Source organism: Narcine bancroftii, chromosome 6, assembly GCF_036971445.1.
Source record: "Narcine bancroftii isolate sNarBan1 chromosome 6, sNarBan1.hap1, whole genome shotgun sequence".
Taxonomy (NCBI): Eukaryota; Metazoa; Chordata; class Chondrichthyes; order Torpediniformes; family Narcinidae; genus Narcine; species Narcine bancroftii.
Genome location: NC_091474.1, coordinates 163103500 through 163125804, shown reverse-complemented (window position 1 = coordinate 163125804; position 22305 = coordinate 163103500). Strand labels below are relative to the sequence as shown.

General features: G+C 38.4%; 1 protein-coding gene across 2 annotated transcripts in view; it reads left to right on the top strand.

The window, feature by feature from the left end:
• The window catches only part of LOC138737645 (kinesin-like protein KIF3C), a 186638-nt gene that overhangs the window by 152427 nt on the left and 11906 nt on the right, over positions 1-22305 (top strand). The window contains exons 5-8 of one of the 2 annotated variants that reach the window (XM_069888269.1): positions 2047-2181; positions 10976-11094; positions 15956-16072; positions 18579-18681. In XM_069888269.1, coding sequence (XP_069744370.1) covers positions 2047-2181; positions 10976-11094; positions 15956-16072; positions 18579-18681 — 474 coding nt within the window. The remainder of the gene's footprint in view (positions 1-2046; positions 2182-10975; positions 11095-15955; positions 16073-18578; positions 18682-22305) is intronic. The other variant, XM_069888270.1, reaches the window with a different exon arrangement.

Here is a 22305-nt window from a genome sequence, read left to right as displayed (position 1 = left end):
GTAAATAAAATTTAAAAATTGAGAACAGAAGGTTATGTATCAAGTGCATGCAGCAGAGTTTTACTTTAGTTTAGACATCATGTTCACCACAGACATGTAGGCCAAATATATATGTTCCATATTTTCTTGAAAGTATTGAATGTGTAGAATGCTGCAAAAGCAGAACCTGATATATTGTTCACCAGCGTGTACCAGCATGTGTCAAGTTTGATTTTTGCCTGGTTTAAAGTGATTTGGAGAATTTGGAAAGGCAATTCTTATATCTCCATCACCTGTTGCATACAGAATCTGAAGAGGAGGCAAAGTTAGCTTGCTGGCTTCTTTCACCTTAATTGCTGCGGTGTCACATTCACAAATGTCAGCTGCCCATCAGAGTGGGAATCATAGAAACATCCTGGCTTGGAGTTCCTCAGAATGACTTCAAAAGTTTTGATGATTACACCATCTTAGTCTTGTGTCTGTCCTCCAAGCAGCTTCTCTCCCTCACACCCAGATTGGTTAACCAAGAAGCATTCATCGTTTCAGACAGAAATAATGAATGAGCCAATGTGAAATCTCTACAGTAGAAGTCCAGTAACCCTGTGGATTTCTGGCCTTGGGGTAAACAAGATTAAGATTAACTAACATTATCCAACTCCATCTCAGAGATTTGCATGACTAACTTGATGAGAGATATTACGAAGCAGGGTGATGAGCAATGCTCCACACTTCTGGATTCCTTTAATATTTTGGTTAATAGGTCCATTTTTTAACCTAACAGTTCACCTGAGCCAAACAATTTCATGCAACCATTCCCAGATAGTGGAAAACAGGTCTGACTGAGGAAAAGAAGCAATTTTTTTTTTGTTGCAAAATTACAATATTGTGAACATTCTTGAAAATCTCAAAGAAGTACAGTACAATTCTGATTGTCCGAAATCGGATTCTCCAAAATCTTCATTTATCTGAATTTAAAAAAAATTTAAATGAAGACTTCCAAAACAAATCAGAAATCCTTATTTCTCTGAAATTTTTTCAGAGCCAAACCGATCTCACAGGTTGGAAAAAAAAAATCACTCGACTAAAATTATAGTTGTCCTTGTTTCAGTTAACTTCCTCCTCTCTCTATTTCTTCTTTACCTTCCCCTATTGATTTTTCTCTCAAAACTGTGTCCTGCTGTCTCCCAGCCACAAGCAGTCAGAAGAATCCCTTGTCCCGGCATCGTCAAGGAGAATGCCTTCCGAACAGGGTGGGGACCTCCGGCTCAATGATGTTCTCTCCCCTCCCCTTCCCTCCCTCCCTCCTCAGCACACTGGAGCTCCTGATAGCTGACTCCGAATCCTCCCCTTGACCAACCACTGCTCATGCACACCGGACTCCCTGGTGTGCATGTGTGGTAGACTTGGGGGAGGATTCAGAGTCTGGCATCAGGACAGGAGCTCCATTGACCAGGGAGATAGGAGCCCGCTCGCTCACCAGTGAGTCTTCCACCGGCCTGAGAAGCCTCCATGGGGATCAGCAGCAGTGATGAAGACGTATTGGGGATTGGCGGTTGGGAGGGTATCATTGATCAGTGGCAGCATTGGGATGTTTTGGGGATCGGTGGTGGTCAGAATTTTTTATGGTGGGTATTAAACATTATTCTAATACTTAAAAAGCCTTCCCCTGCTGTTTGTTGTTGTTTAAACATTGATAGAAGTGATTTGCTGTTGCTACCGGGCTGTTTTTAAAAAAATGACCAGTTCTCCGAAAAAACCATTTATCTGACATCGGCCTGGTCCCAACCATTTTGGATTATCTGAGTTGTACTGTACCAAAATTTATTTGTTTCTACAGTAAAAAAATCCCCAATTTTCTGGAAATTTGAGCAAACAGCAAAAAAAATTGCAGAAAATATAGGTTAAAAAGTATATATAAAATTGGCACCCTCTAGCAGTTGGTTCGCCAATCTACACAACACACAATTTCAAGCAACTGGAAAATTCACTTATCCAGCATTTACCAATCCCCATAGGTTCTGTGATGTGACTTTTGTTTTAAGTGTTTTCTGTTTTTCTTTGAAACAGAAACGGAGAGAGCGGGAAATACAGCAGCAGATGTTGTTGCAGGATGAGGAGACGGTGGAACTGAGAGAAACTTACACTTCACTTCAGCAAGAAGTTGAAATGAAAACCAAAAAGCTGAAAAAGGTGAGAAAAAAAGTAAGAAACAACTTATTACTTTATCTTTTACACTTTTTTTAAAATGAAAGATTATTGTTTCTTTCTGGGCTTTGAAAATGATAGCATAGAATTCTTCCACATTGTAGATTTGCATAAAATTAACATGCAACCCTCTAACATCAAATTAATTAGTAATATTCATTGGTGTTGGACAGAAATGGAACTGAAATACAAAGGCAGACTCTTATAGGCAGGAAGTGTAGCCAGAGGTCACAAATTAAGTTATGTCTGGACCAGGAGTTCTCTCAAGAAGTAGAATTAAAGCATATATATTTTGGAGCAGGCAGCCACGTCATCTGATGGAATGCCTCATCACCCTTGCTCACAACAAGCACCAGAACTTGGCCTGGCTGACAGTGAGAAAAGTCTTCCCATTCAGATCATCCCTGTCCCACCAGAACATCACCCACAATACACATCATCTCCAAGGTGACTGTGGAAGAGTGGAGAAAGTCACCCACCTCTCTCCAGAATGCAGAATCGCAAAGAATGTGGAGAAGGATGCAAGGATCCTTGTCACAGTTCACAGCACGATAGAGAACTCTGATTTATGACTCTTCCCAGGGACGCACACAGATTCAGACATCCAGAAATGCTGGAAGACCTTCAACTTTGATCTGCCTGAAATCTGTTGGTCCTTCAACACATGGTGAGGGAATGCTGCCAAGTTGCACATTTCCAGGCTGCGGGAGTACTTGCTGAGGAACACACTGAGGCTTGGCATAGCCTATGTGAGGGCACTGTGGGGAAGGACCACAGTCAAGAATCCTCTGTAACCAGGCATTGATGGGCTGAGACCACGGGCAGACCTTCAAAAAACAAACAACGGTGGGGATATCAAAAAGTTGTTACAGTGGTGACAATACTGCTAAGGAGAAAATTAATGTCACAATGTGCAGTGGTGGAAATGTATGGATACACAAAGAGACTTTGAACAGTTTTCTCTTTGTAAATAATTTATTGTGAATAAAGTCTATTTTTGGTTAAAAAAAATGTATACTGAGTAATGTGAACTGAAGTAAAACATAAAAAGACTGCAGACACCATGGTTGAAGTAAAAACATCATGCAGAAGAAACTCAGCAGGTCAAACTGTGTACTTCATATAGCAAAGATAAAAATAAATAACTGATATTTCAAGCTGGAGTCCTTCATGAGAGTATGATGAGCTAAAGTGTCTGCTTCAGATCCATGGTGAGCAGTGCCAACCCCAAGATAGAATCAAATCTGAAAGTTTGGACAAGTATACAAATAACTTTGTAAATTATTTTTTCTGCCCTTTCCTTCAGAAACTAACAGAAAAATTTTGAAAATACATGTTGAACAGGCTCTTCTGCTTTACTTGATCTGCTTTTTATTGGGCAATTTAATGTCTTTGTCATCAGTAGGTTTCTTAAATGCTTCCTCAGTTGTCCACGTGTTTCAGGCAATGAGGATTTTGCAGATAACAGCAATTTGTTTGTGATGGGAGTCAACCAGTTGAATCATGTGATACATAAACCCTGATCTTACATATTTTGCAGTAGATGCTGGCTCATTGAGGTGATGAACACAGGCTTTTACCTGAGGAAAAATATCCTGTGATTGAAGTCTGCTCTGCTAGTTAGCACGAGCCTTGTTAAACTACTTTTTATCCAGTCATCCAGACTAGACAGCAACATTTTCACAATCTTCTTTCCAAGGTACATTAAACAGATATAATACCATTTAACAGTCTGACTCAGAGTGGGTTAATTGCAAAGTTAGAATTATTGAGATGAAATGTGGAATATACAGAAATGCTTTTGAAAGTGCAATGATGTTTCTAGAAGGGAGAACCACTGGGACACTGAAGGGATCATTAAGGGAAATATTACCAAGTTCAAAAATTACTTATCCAGAAACCAAATTTGCTCATTCAGGTGTATCAGAGGAAAATCTTCTTCTGTGACTTCACATGCTACACTCTACCAGCACCTGAAGGTTGACGTCAGACTCATTAAAATACAAAATACATTTAACACAAAATATTTCTTGGTGCTCATTGTGTACACACAGCCAAACATCCAAGTTTTACTTTTGATTTGTGAGCGACTTACATGAAAGAGGTGCAGACCATTTCCACTCATCTGAAGATCAGTAGTTTCCTTGAATTGCTTTGTATTAGTTAATGAGAATTGAAAACTTGTCGGATGTTTAAAGTTAGTATTCTTTTAAAGACTGACAATAGATGAGATTTCACTGTGAAAATCATCATGAAACTTTCAATACTCATCATTTTTGCAATATTCAGATGAGAGTTTTCATTATGCATTTGCAGGGAATTAATGACCCATTAGCTTATTTTCAGTATTGGCGAATATTCTGGATTCTGTTGTGAAGGATGTAATACCAGAACACCTTGAAAAGAATGAATAGAATTAAGCGGAGTCAGCATGATCTATGAAAGCAAAATTATGATCAACTAATCTGTCGGAGATCTTTGAGTTTGTGACTCAAGAATAAACAAGGTAGGATTGGTGAATTTAGTTTTCTTGAAATTTTCAGAAGGCTTACTATTAGGTATCAGACTAAATAAGGGATATTTACTGATGGATTATCAGACAGAAAGCAGAGTGGAAATGAACCATTCCTCCTAAGGTTGGCAGTCTGAGTTTGATATTGCAAGGATCAGTCCTCAAGCCTGAGTTAGATGTGATCTTTAAGAGGAGACCAGGTTTGATCTTAAATTAGGTGGGATTCTGAGAGGGTTCAAAGAGATATTGGGTTGCTGAATTTGGAAGAAAAAACATGATGCAATATAATGTGCAAAAATGTGAAGCTACTATTTCTGGTGCATATTTTAAATGATGAGGAATTGGGTAATAGTGATGGTCAAATGGATCCAGGTGTCCACTGAATGACATTGCGCAGGCTCAGCAAGAAACTAGGAAAGTAATTTTTTTTTAATAAGATGGTTTGAGTGTTGGGGAGTGACACCTTCAATTATTTAGTGCCTTGGTAAGGGCTACACCATGAGGATTGGTAAAGTTTTGATTTTTCCTTAAAAATGTGGAGTATTTTAGACTACACTTTTGGGAAATTAATATGTAATTAATTTTATTATTACATTTTGATAAATCAGTGAATTGCCCTTGGGTAGAAATGGAATTGCAGTTTATTCGAAAACCTCTATGATGGTAATTTTTTGCATCCTTTTTACCATTTTCCTTCTCCAAATTAACACATAATTGTTGATGAAAAATAGATTGAGAATTTGGGCTCAGTTGAGGAAACTCAAATGGTTTTTCATTTGGCTAGTATTTGTTATAGGCAGGTTTCAAGGAATGGTATAGAAAAGGTTTTCAAAGTTTCAAGTGTTTCATCTTATATTTATATGTATGAGTTCTTAGACATGAAGAAAAAGGTTCTTTACTTTAAAGTTGTTGTTAACAGCTCATGAGGCATGAGAGTGAAAGCCTTCATTACAGATCTTGCATACTGTGTCTCCTGCTCTGTGTCAGCCCCTGCTGGCAGCCAAGCATCATCAAATGGGAGCTATAATCCTTAAGGCATTGCAACCATGATCTCTATCATCAAGGATTTTTTTTAATTCAAAATATTTTGTCTCTTTTGAACAATTATCAGCCAAATTTAATCTTTCAAAAAGGCATATTTTAGATATTTCCAAATTAGGCATCTTGTTTAGTCCAAGCTTTTGAGTTTTCTGTAAATTTCTCATACTAAGACTCTTGATTTAGTTTTTAATGTATGATTTTATTTTCATAGAGTTTATTTATAATAATTTACTGGACTTAAATATAGTCCCAATGGCTGGAATCAAAAGTTTGGGAAAGAGATTTGAATATAACTTTTTCAGATGAAGATTGGTACTCTACTCTCAGCTTGATTAATGATTCCTCATTTTATGCAAGACACTGCTTATTACAATTTAACGTGATGCACAGAATTCATGTCTAAATTTAGATTATCCCATCTCTATGCAGATAGTGAATCTTTTTGTGAGAAATGTAAAATTTTAAAACACCTCTTCTGATTCATATATTTTGGGAATGCCCAAATTTCGAGAGACTTTGGAAAGAGATTTTTCAAACTCTATCAACAATTTTCAAGATTAACCTAGTCCTGTCCGTTAATTGCTCTTTGTTTTTTTTTAACGACTCAGATGAATCTTTATCGGCATCTCAAGAAAGTCTTCGCTTTTACTACTTTGATAGTCAGATGAGCTACTTTATTGAAATGGAAAGGAGGCAGTGGTTAAATGTAAATCAGATAGAATGTTAAAGATAGAAAGTTTCAATTTGTAAAGTTATGGGGCCCATTCTTCGAATTTTTTTTTATAATTGGAAGAGTCAATAAGTATTCTACATTCCAGTAATTCTTTGCTTGTTTTCTGGGGGTCACCTGTGATTCCACATCATTATTGATTTCTTTTTCTTCTCCAAAAAGGTAACCTTGATTACAGGGAAGGGATTAGATTACATTTAGTCCTTTAGTTTTTTAAATTTAAAAGAAATATTTATTATTTCAATATAGCAGTTAACAGATGGGTCTGACATGGTTGCATATATTCCCTTGATTGAGTTATTACATGTAACTATTAATGTAGTTATGCTTATTTTATTATTTAACCATTATTTTTTTTCTTTCCCTTTGGTATATATTGACCTGTATGCAATTGATTCATTATGTAATTGACATTTATTATGTATGCTTTTTATGTTAAACTCAATAAAAATATATAAAAAAGAAAATGTTGAACAAAAATTGGTTGTTGGTTCAGCAAATTGACGTGTAAGGAGAGACTGAGTAGACTCTGCTGGTATTTGAAGTAGTATAGGGTGGAGGCATGGAGGGTGTTTCTTGTGGATGAGGGTTCTCGAACTGACATCCAAGTCTCAGAATGAACCCAAGGTCACTTAGGACTGAGATGAGGATAAATGTCTCATTGGGCCATAAAGATTCAAGCAATGAGTTTATACAAAACAGACATCAATGGACTTCAGATATTAAGGGAGTCAAGTGATATGGGGACAGTGAAGGAAAATATCCCTGAGGCATAAGATCAGTTCTGATCTTGATGGATGATGGAGAAAAATCAAAGGGTCAAATTACCTTTTGCTGCTGCTACTTCTGTTAATGTTGACATTTTGGACATCCAACACACCATGAGTTTCTGCTTCCTTTTAACTGAAAGTAATGCTAAGAAAGATCAATCTGTTGATTAATGTTCTCAATGATAACAATCCTGCAAACAGGGTCCTGCCTCAGTTGAGCTCTGGTGGGAATACAAGGGCAATTTATCAGTCTCATAGCTGCAGTGGAAAATCAAATAGAGAAACTTCAAGAATCAAAACATATAAACACAAAATTCTCGAAGTTCAGTAGGTCAAACTGTGTCCTTTATATAACCGATGTTTCGGGCTTGAGCTCGTCATCAAAGTGTGAGAAAATGGTGGCTCTTTACCTTCGCTACATAAAGGCCACTGTTTGACCTGCTGAACATCTCCCGCATTTTGTGTGCTTTTACTTCAACCACAGTGCCTACAGATTTTTGTGATTTACTTTTTAGAATCAAAACATGTGTTTGTTCAAATGAACTTGTATTGATCCTGAACTTTGGTGAGGAAGAATGATACCAAACTTTGAATGGAAGAATTCTGGTTGTGATTTGAGTTTGCGTCAATATGTTTAAGAATGCTAATGGATTACAGTCATCAGAAAAAAGGGTGAAAAGCTTTTCCCTTCCCTGATCCAGGGAACACTGGCACCAGTTTCCAACATCAGCCCCAGCACATTTGGCACATTGCCTATATGATATGGATTGCTGTCAATATTCAGCTGATGAAGCTGTGAGAAAATGTCATAAAGAGCCCTGCAAATTGTTCAGCAAGATTAACCTGTCAGTGAATCAGGTGCTGTAATTTTTTAAAACTTAAAATAAAAAAAACACAAGAAATACTCTGTAGTTCAACAGCATCTGGAGAGAGAAAAACAGCATTAATGTTTCAAGTTGAAGGGGTATCATCCATTTTGTTCCAACAGCTTTTGGCAGTTGTGAAATTGATGCAATCTTGATTGTTTCTCATCTTCCATACTTATTGTATAAGGATACAAAACAGCCCTCACCCGCTTTCATTATTATTCAGAAACTCTCCTCTCATCAAGCAATATATCATGATGAAATTGTACAAGGCATTAGTGAGGCCAAATTTGGAGTACTGTGTACAGTTTTGGTCACCAAATTATAGGAAAGATATAAACAAAATAGAGAGAGTGCAGAGAAGGTTCACGAGAATGTTGACAGGATTTCAGGGTCTGAGTTACAGGGAAAGGTTGTGCAGACTGGGACTTTTTTCTCTGGAGCGTAGAAGATTGAGAGGGGACTTGATAGAGGTGTTTAAGATTTTAAAAGGGACAGACAGAGTAAATGTGGATAGGCTTTTTCAATTAAGAAAGGGGGAGATTCAAACTAGAGGACATGTTTTAAGATTGAAGGGGGAAAATTATAAGGGGAACATGAGGGGAAATTTCTTTACGCAGAGGGTGGTGGGGATGTGGAATGAGCTTCCGGCAGATGTGGTCGAGGCGGGATCATTGGTTACATTTAAGGAAAGACTGGATCGTTACATGGATAGGAGGGGACTAGAGGGGTATGGACCGAGTGCTGGTCAGTGGGACTAGGAGGGTGGGGATTTGCTACGGCATGGACTAGTAGGGCCGAACTGGCCTGTTCTGTGCTGTAAGTGGATATATGGTTATATTTCTTCAGAGAACAGATGAAACAAGTGTAACAGATTTGTATTAATCTTTAATGTTAAACTACATTTCTCATATATAAAAAGTCTCAGTAAAGTAAATTAGAGTTAAAATATTGTATATGTATTTTTAGTAACTTGGTTGTGGGCTGGTACAGGGTCACACACAGTTCACAGCACATTTACAAAGAACCATTGTTTTCAGAGAAGAGAGTTCATTTTTGGAGTCCACGTGTCTTGGAAAGTCAGAACTAATGGATTTGAAGTGGTTTTTAATTATTCAAAAACAATGGAATGTTTGGTTTATTAAAAACTGAAGTATCCAAGTATTTGATATGAACTGCTGAGGAAGTCATCTGTTTTTAAAACAAAATCATTTCAGGCCTCTTGAACAAGAGAAATGAAACTCAGCCATGTGAGTGATATACTTAAGCCTTTGAAACAGAAGTGAGGTGATCTTTCAGAGTCATGTCATCTACAAGACAGAAGTATGAAGATCGCATGGTTTACAAGAAACTGGGGTTGGTAACTGTTTAAAATTCCAATGATTGGATACTTGATTTTTTAAAATTGGAACGGACCTTATGATGATGTAAATGGTCACATGATTTGGAGAAATATATTACCGAATTCAGATTTTTTTTAAGAGTTCAGCTTGTTGTTCATAAGTCAAAACCATGTGGCACACAGGGGTTGAAACCTTGTGAAAGACAGTGTGGAGATATAGTACCAGAATAGGTGCTGTTGTGCGTGTCACTCCTGGGAAAAGGGAACACAGAATCAGTGACTTTTGAAATGAGGTCACTTCACTGACTCTTTAGAAAAAAGGGCAGAATTCTGCTAGGTCTATTTTTGTATGGCCACTTCATTTAACCCTTGACTGGATTTGTGAATTCATCATGGAAAAAAAAGCTACATTTCCTGTCTCTTTGAAAAGAGGGCAGAATTGTGGATAAAGAAGCCTGAAGATATGTTTAAAAGTGCTTTGTAATTATTTCTGAACTGAGAATTTAAGACCTTCAAGCAAGACGAACATGATGCTGGTGTTAAAATTGACTTTTCAGAGTGGGACTTTATTACTCACACACATTTACATTTTACATTTGCACATAGTGGGGTTAAATTTAGAGTTAAGTTTAGAGATAAGTAAGAAATGTTGTTATTAATAGTTTAATAAATTATTTTGAACTTTCCATTATCTGGTGAATTTTCCATTGCTGTTCATGTGTTAATGCTAACAAAGTCCCTTTAGTTCCAAAAATCATTTAAAAGGTGGTTAGTTTGTAACACAAGAAATATCCAAACATGCCAAAATCATGAATGATCATAGAAATAATCTCATTCGCTTTCTAATGAAGTACCTTTGTCAAGAACTGTTAAGAAAAATAATTGCATAAAAGTAAATCAATAACTTCTGTCATACCCAAACAAGACATATCCTCACTTGCTGATGAAGATATTACTTACCAAGGTAGCTAACTGGCTTGCAAAGGAACAGATGGTCCTTACTTAATTAGTTCATTTGATTGATCAGATCACAAATGTTACCGTTTTGCTAAAATGCAGGCATTAAACACATGGGTGGAACCTATCCTAGTCTTCTCGGTCTGTGTACATGGTATTTTTTTGTTTTTGCAAGTAGATTTTCCTCTTGAAAGCATTGGATCAGATGGTTTGCCTTTATCTTTCAGATCAAATCTGTGAACAGTGCTGTTCCTTTAGAGTTCAAAGTATGCCCACAGTTATGGATTAAGAATGTTTACTGAATGCTTTAAATTTGTCATCAGTTAAATGTTACATATTGCACAAAATATATTGTACGTTTTAGTGAAAACAAATATGGTTTATTATCATGTGAGTTTCACTATATAAAAAAGATCAAACAAAATATTTTAAGTTGTAATTCAGTTTCCACAGACCAATCACAATCTTTTCCTTTTGAAGATATGATCAAAAGGTCACATCATGTCAGCTTTTAATCCTGGTGAGAATGATTCCCATCTCTCCCATTTTTCATTCCTTTTTATCCCACTACAGATCTTTGCAAAGCTTGAGGCTGTGAAGGCTGAGATCCAGGATCTGCAAGATGAACATGTAAAAGAGCGACAGAATCTGGAACATGTACAGAATGAACTGACACGGGAGCTTAAACTCAAGTAAGTTCAAGGAATTTGGAAACAATGATGTAAACATTGTTCTGCAACTTTCGCAGCATTAAACCAGCATTGTGGGTCACATGAAGAGTGAGAATTCCAGTTACAAGTTTCACACTGTGGTGGTCCACCACCAGCCTACTGCAGGGGGGCAACCTCTGTACCTGCAGGAGTATAAGGGGACAGGACAACACCTGGCTGGCTGTCATTCAGTCAGCCTGAATGGATCAAGCCCAACCCGGTCGGGTGTCAATCACCCTCCAGGATATAAGCCTGTGCCGGCCTCCCAAGGCCTCACTCAGAGTTGCTGCAGCCACAGCCAGCCTGGCTCTTGTGGATTAAAGCCTGTTGTACAGTCTTTATCTTTGTGTGTGTCTGATTCTGGCTAACAGTGCACCACACACACAAATGCATTCTTGCGTTTTCCCCCATGTAATATTATCCTGAGATGGATATTGATAGTTTTAGCCAGGTTCCTTATTGATGTGTTGCATGATCTCAGCAGGTAGCATTGTCGTGGTATTTCTGGAACCAGGTTTTAAAGGGATATACCACAATGCAAACAATAGTGGTGTGTTGTGAATGAATGAATAGATGAGCAATTATGAGAGGGAGGGATAGAAGCCTGCTCCCTGGTGCTCAGTGGGAATGGGAGAGGCTGGGAAGACCAGTGACAGCAAGAGATATAATGTTTGTGCATGTGGCCATGGATATTGTCCGAGCTATTCTCTGTCACTCCTGGAATTAAGTTACCATAAATACCTGTACATGAGTGCAGTCTTCTGAATGCTTGCAATTCGGTACAGCCTGCAGTGTTGCCACTCAACTCATTCCTGTGACTTCAAGAAAAGTTAATGGTCTTCATTGAGTTAGGATGCCCTCCCTGATCCAATAGCTTGAAATGATCCTGAGGCTATAAATTTAGCCATGTGAGTGATATACTTAAGCCTTTGAAGTTTTACTTTCTTATAAAACTAGAGTAAAGTTAGAACACTTCAAGACTTCTTTCAAGATGTGTATATAAGTCTCTGTAATCCTATTGGACTGAGGACAATACAGAAGAATCGGTTGATATTCAATGTCATGATGTTTCATAAGACTACCAGGTAAATGCACAGTGAACTGTTGACTTGGAAGTGGACCCTCATTCCGACTGCATTCTGTGTGTGGTGAAGGTCCATCTCTACTCTTCTATTTACAATATCGGTTTCCTGCATATCTCACATCATTCCATTTTGAATGTATATTGATGAATATAAGAAAATGATTATTTAGTGTTGAATCTGTGATGTTCTTGGTCAAAACTATTGTCTGCACTACTGGCAAACTCTCTGCAATGAATACAGTCCATTCCAATTCATAACTTTAATGCCAGTGATATGACATAAAACTAGGGGGTGGAATAAATTGTGGGAGGACGTTAATAGAGTTCAAGAAGATATACTGGGGCTGATGATAGATTAAATTTCACGCTGAAAAAAGTGTGATGTTTATTATGGAGTGAGGCTGAGAAGTGACAATGCAAACTTGATGCCATATATCTGAAAATGAGACAAAACAGAGAGATCTGAGATGTACGTGCAGAGTTTATGATGGGTGGTTGGACATAATGAGAAAGAAGTTAACATACCATCCCAGGCTATTTCCCTGGTTCAGCTGTACTGATGTGTTGTGCTAAAAATCATGGTGGGAAGGACAAGAACCAAAGGATATAGACAATTGGCTGAAGGTACAAAAGTAACCTAAAGATATGTGGTGAGCAGTGAGGGTTTGGAGTTTGTGCTGGGGCTAAAATAGAGGAACATTCTGTAATTGGATTCCAAGGGAGCTGGCTAAGTTTTAGAAAGGAAAACAGTTGCAGGACCTGGGGGAGAGGCTGAACCACTTTCATATTGAACTAATGTGGACTCAATTGATTTAATGACCTCTTTCCTTGCAGTAATCATTCTACATTTTTAAAATCAATGTTTAGCCACCACTGACAATCAACAGATTGTGCCCGAGACTTCACTAATGGATTGTTTTTTACAAAAAGGCAACAGATGAAAGAACTCGTCGGAGCTGCAGGCTGTCTGGAGTGGAACTTGCTGTTCTAAGAGGGTCATGTGGTTTTGCAAGCAGAATAAAACAGGCTTTTTCTCTGTGTGTGTGTGAGAGAGAGAATTCAGTTCTGCGGTGGTACTGTCAGCAGCAGCTGGGACTGGAACAGGACAAGCTTGTGGAAAATCTCATTTGGAAGATGGGTTGTGAGTGCTTAGTTCAGCCTGGTCAAAGCCCTTGCGGTTCATACAAGAGGAGAGGACTGGTTGAAGAGAACCTACCTCCTGATAACTCAAAACCTTTCCACCAATTGTAATGTACGTGTCATGAGTATGATGGAATATTATCCACCTGCCTGGGTGCCTGCATCTCCAACAACTGTCAAGAAATTCAGGATCATTGGTAGAATAGCAGATGGCAATGAGGAAGCCTACAGGATCAGCTAATTGACTGGTATCACACCAACAACCTTGGACTCAATATTAGCAAAACCAAGGAGGTGATTGTGGTTTTCAGGAGGAAGTCAGGGGAACACGACCTTTAACGAGGGTCAGCAGTGGAGAGGGTCAAAAACTTCAAATTCCTGGCTGTCAATATCTTCAAGGATCTGTCCTGGAGCCTCCATGCTAATGTAATCACGAAGAAGACTCATCAGTGGCTATGCTTTGTGAGAAGTTTGAGGAGATTCAGTTTGTCACTGAAAACTCAAACATTTCCAGGTGTACAGTGGAGAGCATTCTGGCTGGCTACATCACTGTCCAGTAAGGTGGTGCCATCGCTCAGGACAAGAAAAAGCTCCAGAGGCTTGTTAACTTGGCCTGCGACTTAATGGGCACCAGACTTCATTCCATCGAGGATATCTACAAGAAGTGGTGAATTAAGAAAGCAGTCTCTATCCTTAAGGACTCCCATAACCCAGGCCATGCCTGCTTCACTCTGCTACTGTTGGAAAGAAGGTACAGGAGCCTAAAGACAAAGACTCAGCAGCATAAGGACAGCTTCTTCCCCACTGCCATCAGATTCCTTACTTTGACTTTTTCTTGCACTATTTTTATTTATTTTGTTCAGTGATTTAAATAAAGGTTTGAGCTGTGCTGACGCTGCTGCAAATCAATACATTTTGTGACATGTTCATGACAATAAATTCTGATTCTCATTCAAGAGAATGCAGCCTGCTTGACTGGCAATCCATCAACCATACCAAACATGAATGTCTTCCATCCCTGCCACATTCCTCTGGAATACGATCATTTAGAAAATGAATATTCCAGTAGCATCTTCCAAATTCTTGACCTTGAGCAACAGTAATTCAACAAAGATATTCTAGTTGCATTTTCACACCCTTGTCCTTGATCACCAAGAAAAACAAGACTTTTATCGCCTACAGATTCCCATCGAAGTTGCACACCATATTGATTGCTGTTCCTTCATCATTACTAAGTCAAGGTCATGGAACTTCTTCCCCAATGGAATTTTGAGAGTACTTTTTGAAGAGTACAAAAGCACTGTGGCAAGTCAGTCATCAACTTACCATCACCATCTCAAGGGCAATTCTTGATATAGACACAGTAGATCAGGCAACATTCTCCCGTGGCTTTACATTTACTTCCAAAGGCAGTTTTGCCTGCTGTGGAGCACTCCCATATTACTGCATGAGCGCCAGCGCCAGGCTCTGCTTTCGTTCTCAGGTTTCTGCAGTGGGACTTGAACCCAGAATCTTTTGATCAAATAGCATTTGAGGTACCAATTGAGTCACATACCTGGTATATGCACTGTGTTCAAATCTGGCCATCAAGACAATCAAGGACACAGCAGAACACTGAGAGATAGTGTCTTTTTAAGTTTGGAAGGAGACATCAGAGAATGGATCTTCTCCAGGAACAGAAGGCACCAAGTGGCATGATAACTTAAATTAAGAAAGTTATATTCTTGTCCTTTTATTAAGAGATAAAATTAGGAAGACAGCTCTCCGACAGAAAAAAAAGTTCTGAACGTGTCAATTGAATTTCCAGAGAAAATAGTTGTGACAAAAAAATGGCTGGATTTGTATGAGCAAGAGTTGGATGGTCCCGTGAGGACCTTGGGACTGTCCAAATGGATGAATGAAAATACAGAAATAATAAGTAGATAAGTGTTTACTTCATGATCTCGAACTGCATGTTTGTTTTTTACCTCCTGACCAATTACCTCCACCTTTTCCCCAAGATCTTTCCCTGACTCCTAAATGTTGTGATGCACAATGTGACTTCTTTCTTTCCAGCTCAAGGATCAACTCATTCTCCTTGTTCCAACAAATTTTCTATCTGTGTCTGTAGCAATTCTAATGCCTCGAGTCTTCAAGATTCAAGGTCCAGTTACCATTGTCTCTGTCTTGCTCTTGAGCACCAAAAGCACTTATGTATTCTACTTCTTGTCACTGGCTTAATTTTATAATTGCACAGAACCATTTCCATGCTATAATGTCTTTTTTAGTTACTGGTCTCTGTTCAACCTCTGTTGTTTCAGCCATTCAATGTTATTAAACTGTTCAATAAACAATTGTGTTGACTTCCTCTATTTCAACACTGCTCACAAAGGTTAGATTTTGGGCCTTCTCTTCGTGGATTACCTTTGCCGCCTTCAAATTCATTTTGATTCACATTGCAAGTTTTGCTGACAAATTTGCTGAAATATTTGAGAATTTACTCTTTGTTGCTGTGATCTGTTGTCGATCGAATAGACTGTATCAACTTCTCCCCATGATTCGTGCAACAGAGATGTCCCAAGAATTAACAGGCAAAACTCCTGATCACCTTTCACTTCTCTTTTTCTCTGCCTTACTCAGGTATTTGATCATTGAAAATTTTATTCCACCGGAAGAGAAAAATAAGATCATGAACCGGCTGTGTTTTGACTGTGAAGAAGATCAGTGGAAATTTCTGCCTCTGGTGCCTGCTGACAAGTAAGTTCCTTTTCAATCCTCTTTAGTAACAAATTCATTCTAATATGAGAATGAAGGAATTAAAAAGCCCAAATTTCATTGAGGTGGAGATAAAATTGCAAAAATGATCATAGCGAACCTGGTTCTTCGACTATCTGGTCAATAGTCACTCAAAACCCAAAAACTCCAAAAGATGAACATCTGAAATAAAAAATGGACTTGTTGGAAAAACTCAGCATTTAGTTTATTAGCTGGGTCATGTCTAATCTATTCATTAATGTTGACCTTATCTCCACTTCATTCTGTAATTTAAGAGCAGTGAATTCTGCAGTCCCACATTCACAAACTTTTGCTCTTATTTTCTGTTCTAGACCTCTGACTTTCATTTGGGGGTGAGTTTGACTCAAGAAGTAAATGCGATCTTAAATAATTCTTCCAAAAATTTTTTAATTTTTTTCCAAAATGGTTGAACTTTATCACAAGACCAAACTGCATGTAAAAACGTTCCAGTATGAAGTCCACATCTAAAACATAAATCTGAATAACTAAATAACTAATAACTTCTCAGGAGTCAAGTATAACTGATGTAAAAATTTATAGTTAACTAAACTATACCATACATTAAGTAATCTAGTCACACTCTCTTGACACAACTTCCCATTCCTCCTGAGATATGTCAAAAGATAAATCTTCTTCCTATTTAATTCGAGATTTACTTAAATTGGATTTCTTCATCTTATCTTGTAACAAAGCATACATTTCTGAAATAAATCCCTATTTTAATGTATCCAAAATTAAAAGCTCAAACTTAGTTAATTTCGGTAGCATAATTTCTCTTCCAAAATTATCTATCACCAAAGCTCGCACTTGATAATATGCAAATAGAGAATTAGATGGTATCCCAAATTTCTCCCTAAGTCTAATAAAAGAAAGAAACTGTCCGTCTTCAAAACAATAATTGATCACCTTAATACCCTTAGAATTCCAAATCTTTAAAAACTGATTATTCATTGAAAAATGAATAACTTTATTTTGATATAATGGTGTTTGGGCCATAATCCATAACCTATAACAGAATTTATTTTAGATATAATGGGGTTTGGGCCATAACCAAAAACAGAATTTCTTTTTTGTCCAAATCGCTAATAGATGTTTTAAAATTGGCATATTATATCTCTGTAACAAACAACAATTCCACTTAAATATAAATTGATAAACCAGTGACTCAGAAATACAAGCCAATTCAACTTTAGCCCACCCAGGAGGTTGAATATTTGAAGTCCACCTAAAGCATATTTCCAAATCAATTTCTGCAGTGCTACCCTAGCTAATTTACCTTTCCACAAAAAACGTTCTCACTGCAGTATTCAATTCCTGAAAAAATGCCTTTGGAAGCACACATGGGATTGATTGAAAAAGATATTGAATATGTGGAAAAATATTCATCTTAATACAAATATTAAAAATTTTTTGAAGAATTATTTAAGATTAAATTACCATTGGATCCATTAATTTTTTTGTTGGGTTATACTGTATCTTTGGTTACTGGTTTAGGGTTGGACAGGTTTCAGATGGCGTTTATTCGTTTAGCATTGGTGGTAGAGCGGAAATGTATTGCGATTACATGGAAAGATAATGTGGAATTAAATATAGCTAGCTGGCATAATGAGTTGAGATCCTGTGTCTATATGGAGAAAATAACATAATTTGCATGATAATTATTTCTTTTTTGTTCAGATGTGGTCACCTTATTTGAAATTTATGGGTTTGGAAATAACTTAATTTTTTCATTGCAAAGTTTGACACATCACACAGCGTATGTAATTAACTGATTTTTTTTTTGCTCCCCTTGAGGGGTCTGGGGTGGGTGGGTTTATATATATATGTATTCTAAATTCATAAATAAAGTTTAAAAAAAAGTAAATGTGAATGGGTGGTGTTCATCAAATTGGTGCTGCACATCTCTCCAGACATTCCCACTGACTTTATTTCTGCAATCCTCTGTAATTCTGATCTCCTGTCACCTCCTGGCCTACTTGAAGGCTGCTGCTGGCCTCACAAAGCTGCTTTCCTGCACATTCGCAGCTTGCCAACTCAGTGGGAGTGATGCCTGCATATAATGTGCATCACCAGTCAAACAATTCAGAGCTCGAGATGGTTTCTTGTCCAACCTCCTGATATTCACATCAAACCAGCCCTACCCCTCACCCTGCACTGTTACTTCTTTGGCCATGCTAATTTTCATGTCTACCAAGCTATAACTGAAGTAGAGACCATGGAGACATTCACTTTATGAATCTGCACTGATGAAGAGCACAGGAAAGTTTGTAGTTAAGATCTTTCATCATAAGTTTTGATGCCGTAATTTTAGCAACAACATTTCATATGTTTATCGATTCAGTGAAATATTTTTAAAATGGAAGAACGTTGGTGCAAAGAACCCATGAGTTCACCTTTGATTATCAGTGTGACCTTCATTTTGTACATCAGCATTTATTGTTTTACATTTGTACTATCTCTTATCCAGACACCAAATGAAGAAACGATCTACATCTGCAATTGGTTACAAGCGACCAATCAGCCAGTATGCCAGAGTTGCTATGGCAATGGGCATTCATCCTAGATATCGCGTAAGAGACAAATTATATGATGAGAGTTTAATGGGGCTGATGAGTCTATATATTGCATGGGAATGGCTTTGTGCTCATCTATCTAAAAATGTAAGTCAGCAATTACTTTTCTGATCCATTTTACAATTGCAATATGGAGTCATTGAATTGTACAGCAGAAACTGTGGCTTGGCCCACCACTCCATGCCAATATGTTGCCCATCACCATTATTCCCACTTTCCCGTATTAACTCCATATTCTTCTGCCATTCTGCATATCCAAGTGCCAGTCTCACCTATTCAAGTGCCAGTCAAAATGCCTCTTCGACATTGATAGTTTCTCTCACAGCAAGTTCCAGATATCAACCACTCCCTTTGTGTCAAATCCCCCCTAAAATTCCTTCCTCTCACCTTAAACCTATGCAGTCTTGCTTTTGATGCCTAATGCAAAGGAAAAAGATTCTATCGACCTGATCTAAATCTCATGTAATTTAATCCATTGGAGCGCTTTCATCCCTAACGTCGAAGTACTCGAGATGGCAGAGGTCGACAGCATCGAGTCCACGCTGCTGAAGATCCAGCTGCGCTGGATGGGTCACGTCTCCAGAATGGAGGACCATCGCCTTCCCAAGATCGTGTTCTATGGCGAGCTCTCCACTGGCCACCGTGACAGAGGTGCACCAAAGAAAAGGTACAAGGACTGCCTAAAGAAATCTCTTGGTGCCTGCCACATTGACCACTGCTGATATCGCCTCAAACCGTGCATCTTGGCGCCTCACAGTTTGGCGGGCAGCAACCTCCTTTGAAGAAGACCGCAGAGCCCACCTCACTGACAAAAGGCAAAGGAGGAAAAACCCAACACCCAACCCCAACCCACCAATTTTCCGCTGCAACCGTGTCTGCCTGTCCCGCATCGGACTTGTCAGCCACCAACGAGCCTGCAGCTGACGTGGACATTTACCCCCTCCATAAATCTTCATCCGCGAAGCCAAGCCAAAGAAAGATTAGGTGGCCCTCAGCCTTCTTCGCCCCAAGGAAACAAGCTCAACCAATTCAGTTTTTCCTCATTACCAAAGTCCTTCAATCCAGGCAACGTCAAGGTTAATCTCCTCTGCATGGTCTCCCACACAATTACAGCCTTCCTTCAATGTGGTGACCAGAACTAAACGCAATACCCCTTGTGTGTTTTAACCAGTGGTTTGTGAAGTTGCAGTACAAGACCTCTCTACCTACCTGTGTTGCCTCTTTTATAGAAGTGTGGACTTGTACCCCAAGGTACCTTTGATATTTTAAAGCATTTGAAATCAACAAGGGAGATTGCTAGAAGTAGATGATGTGGCTGCAGCTTATGGAGAGTGGAGAGATTTTGCAAGTATTGTTTGGTATTGAACAGCACATTCAGACTGTGGTTCATTGGCATGAATTGAGGAAGAAATAATAAATCATGTCTTTGATTTTCCAAATTATTAGATGGGAAAAATTAAGTTTCATGGAATACTGGATGTCAGTCACACATTTGAATGGGGATGGAGGAGAGTATAATTTGGCTTTGATGGCATTGAAATGAAAGGCAGTATCAAAGGTAACTCAAAATGGATGAAATTGACAAGAGACAAATTATATGATGAGAGTTTAATGATTTCAAGAAGGTGATTACTATTGGAGAATGGCTTCATTTATTTCCAGGATAATCCCAGACTTGTGGATCATTTTCAAACAGTAGCGTAAAGCATTGAAGAGATAAGTATGGTCAAGTCAGATCTGGTGCTGCCTGATCAAATCATTTGTTCATTGAATATGTTTTAGTTTGGTCCATTCAACTCACAAGATGTAAAGATTCTGTAATTATGATGAAATTGATCACGTGGCTCATCATAAAGGAGATGCTTCTACATATGACACCATCAGCAGATCGTGGGAACAGCGTAACTTTTTAGCCGCTCCTATTAAAGAATCCTCACTGAAGAAAGCCTAGAAATTAATTGGTGTAAAGCTGTTTATTTCATTCTTGCATGAATGAAAATACATTTTTATGAGATTAAGCTCTGATAATAACTCATTCTGCATTGCATGATAAGCTCGACACTATCACAGCAAGCTAGTCTATTGAATGGTGTCCCCAAACTCATTCATTCCCTCTAATAATGGCACAGCATCTGCAGTGCATTCCATCTGCAAAATAACCAGTAACTCTCAATTTAATCTCTAATCTGTTCTTTTATTAGAGAAACACATAGATTTACCAGTCCCTTGCATTACATCAATGAATACAAAACGGACTCTGGTTACTTAAACAACTCCCACACCTCTGTGAACACTTTCAGCGCACAGCTGTGATGCAAACATATTGTTGCACTGAATATCACCACCTTCAGATACTGCCTACAAGCACATGGACCTTGGAAAATATTGGAAGGTCAACCCTCTGCTTATGCAACATGGAATACCTTTGTGTATGTCTGGAGTTGTATTGCTGTAGCTCCTGTATTTTGAGACTTTGCCACTCCACCTATTTCAAGAAAATTTAAATTCAAGGCAAAACTTAATTGTTCACATGTATGTGGTGAAGGTTAGGGCCTTGGAGAGTGCTGTAGAACAGAAGGACCCTGGGGTACCAGACAGCCATAAGAAGTAAGAACACAAATAGACTATTCAGCCCATCAAGTCTACCCTGCCATTTAATTATGAGCTGATCCATTTCCCCACTCAGCCCCACTCCTGACCTTCTCCCCATAACCTTTGATGCCCTGGCTAATCAAGAACCTATCAAATATCTGCCGTAAGTACACCCAATGACCTGGCCTCCACAATGACCTGGAGCAAAAAATTCCACAGATTTACCACCTGCATCTTTGTTCTAAGCGCACACCCTTCACTCCTGAAGTTGTGCCCTCTTGACCTAGGCTCTCCCACCGTGGAAAACAACATTTTGACATTTACTCTTTTTAAAAAAAATAAAATTTAAAAAAATTATTGAAGCTACAGCACCATTCCAGGCCCTCTGGCCTATGAGCCCATGCCGCCCAAGTAGACCCATATGCTGAATTAACCTAAAACCCTGTACATCTTTGGAATGGGGGGAAGAACCAGAACACTTGGAGGAAATACATGGGAGAATGTTCAAACTCCTTGCAGGAAGTGGTGGATTGTACCTTTGTTGCTGCTATTTGTTCTACAACTTATGTTGCATATGGCAGAAATCAGCCAACTGCTTTCATTAGAAGTCTTCTCCGTTTATATACCAACATTAACAGATATGAGAAAATAGATTGAGATACTTCTGCCTAGATACTAGATTGCAGAGCATCTGTTGTTGTGAATCTAAGAAATTGTATCCATTCAGCCTGGACTTAAGAAGATGTCCTCACGGAAACTTCCTCCCATATGGTCCACATTGTTTTGGGCATTGTTAACTTCATCTTCCAACTTTTGGTTTCTGGGTTTCTTGCCCTTGGTAAATAAACTTCTCACCAAGTGACTTCTTAAGTGTTATGAACTTTTTGCCTTCAAAATCCCAGGCATATATTCCAGACTCCAACCATCCATGGGTAAAAATAAATCCTCTTCAGAGCTTCTCTAAACACCTGCCCATTACTTTAAAACCATACACTCTGGTTTTAGACAACTGTTATGGGGAAAAGTTTC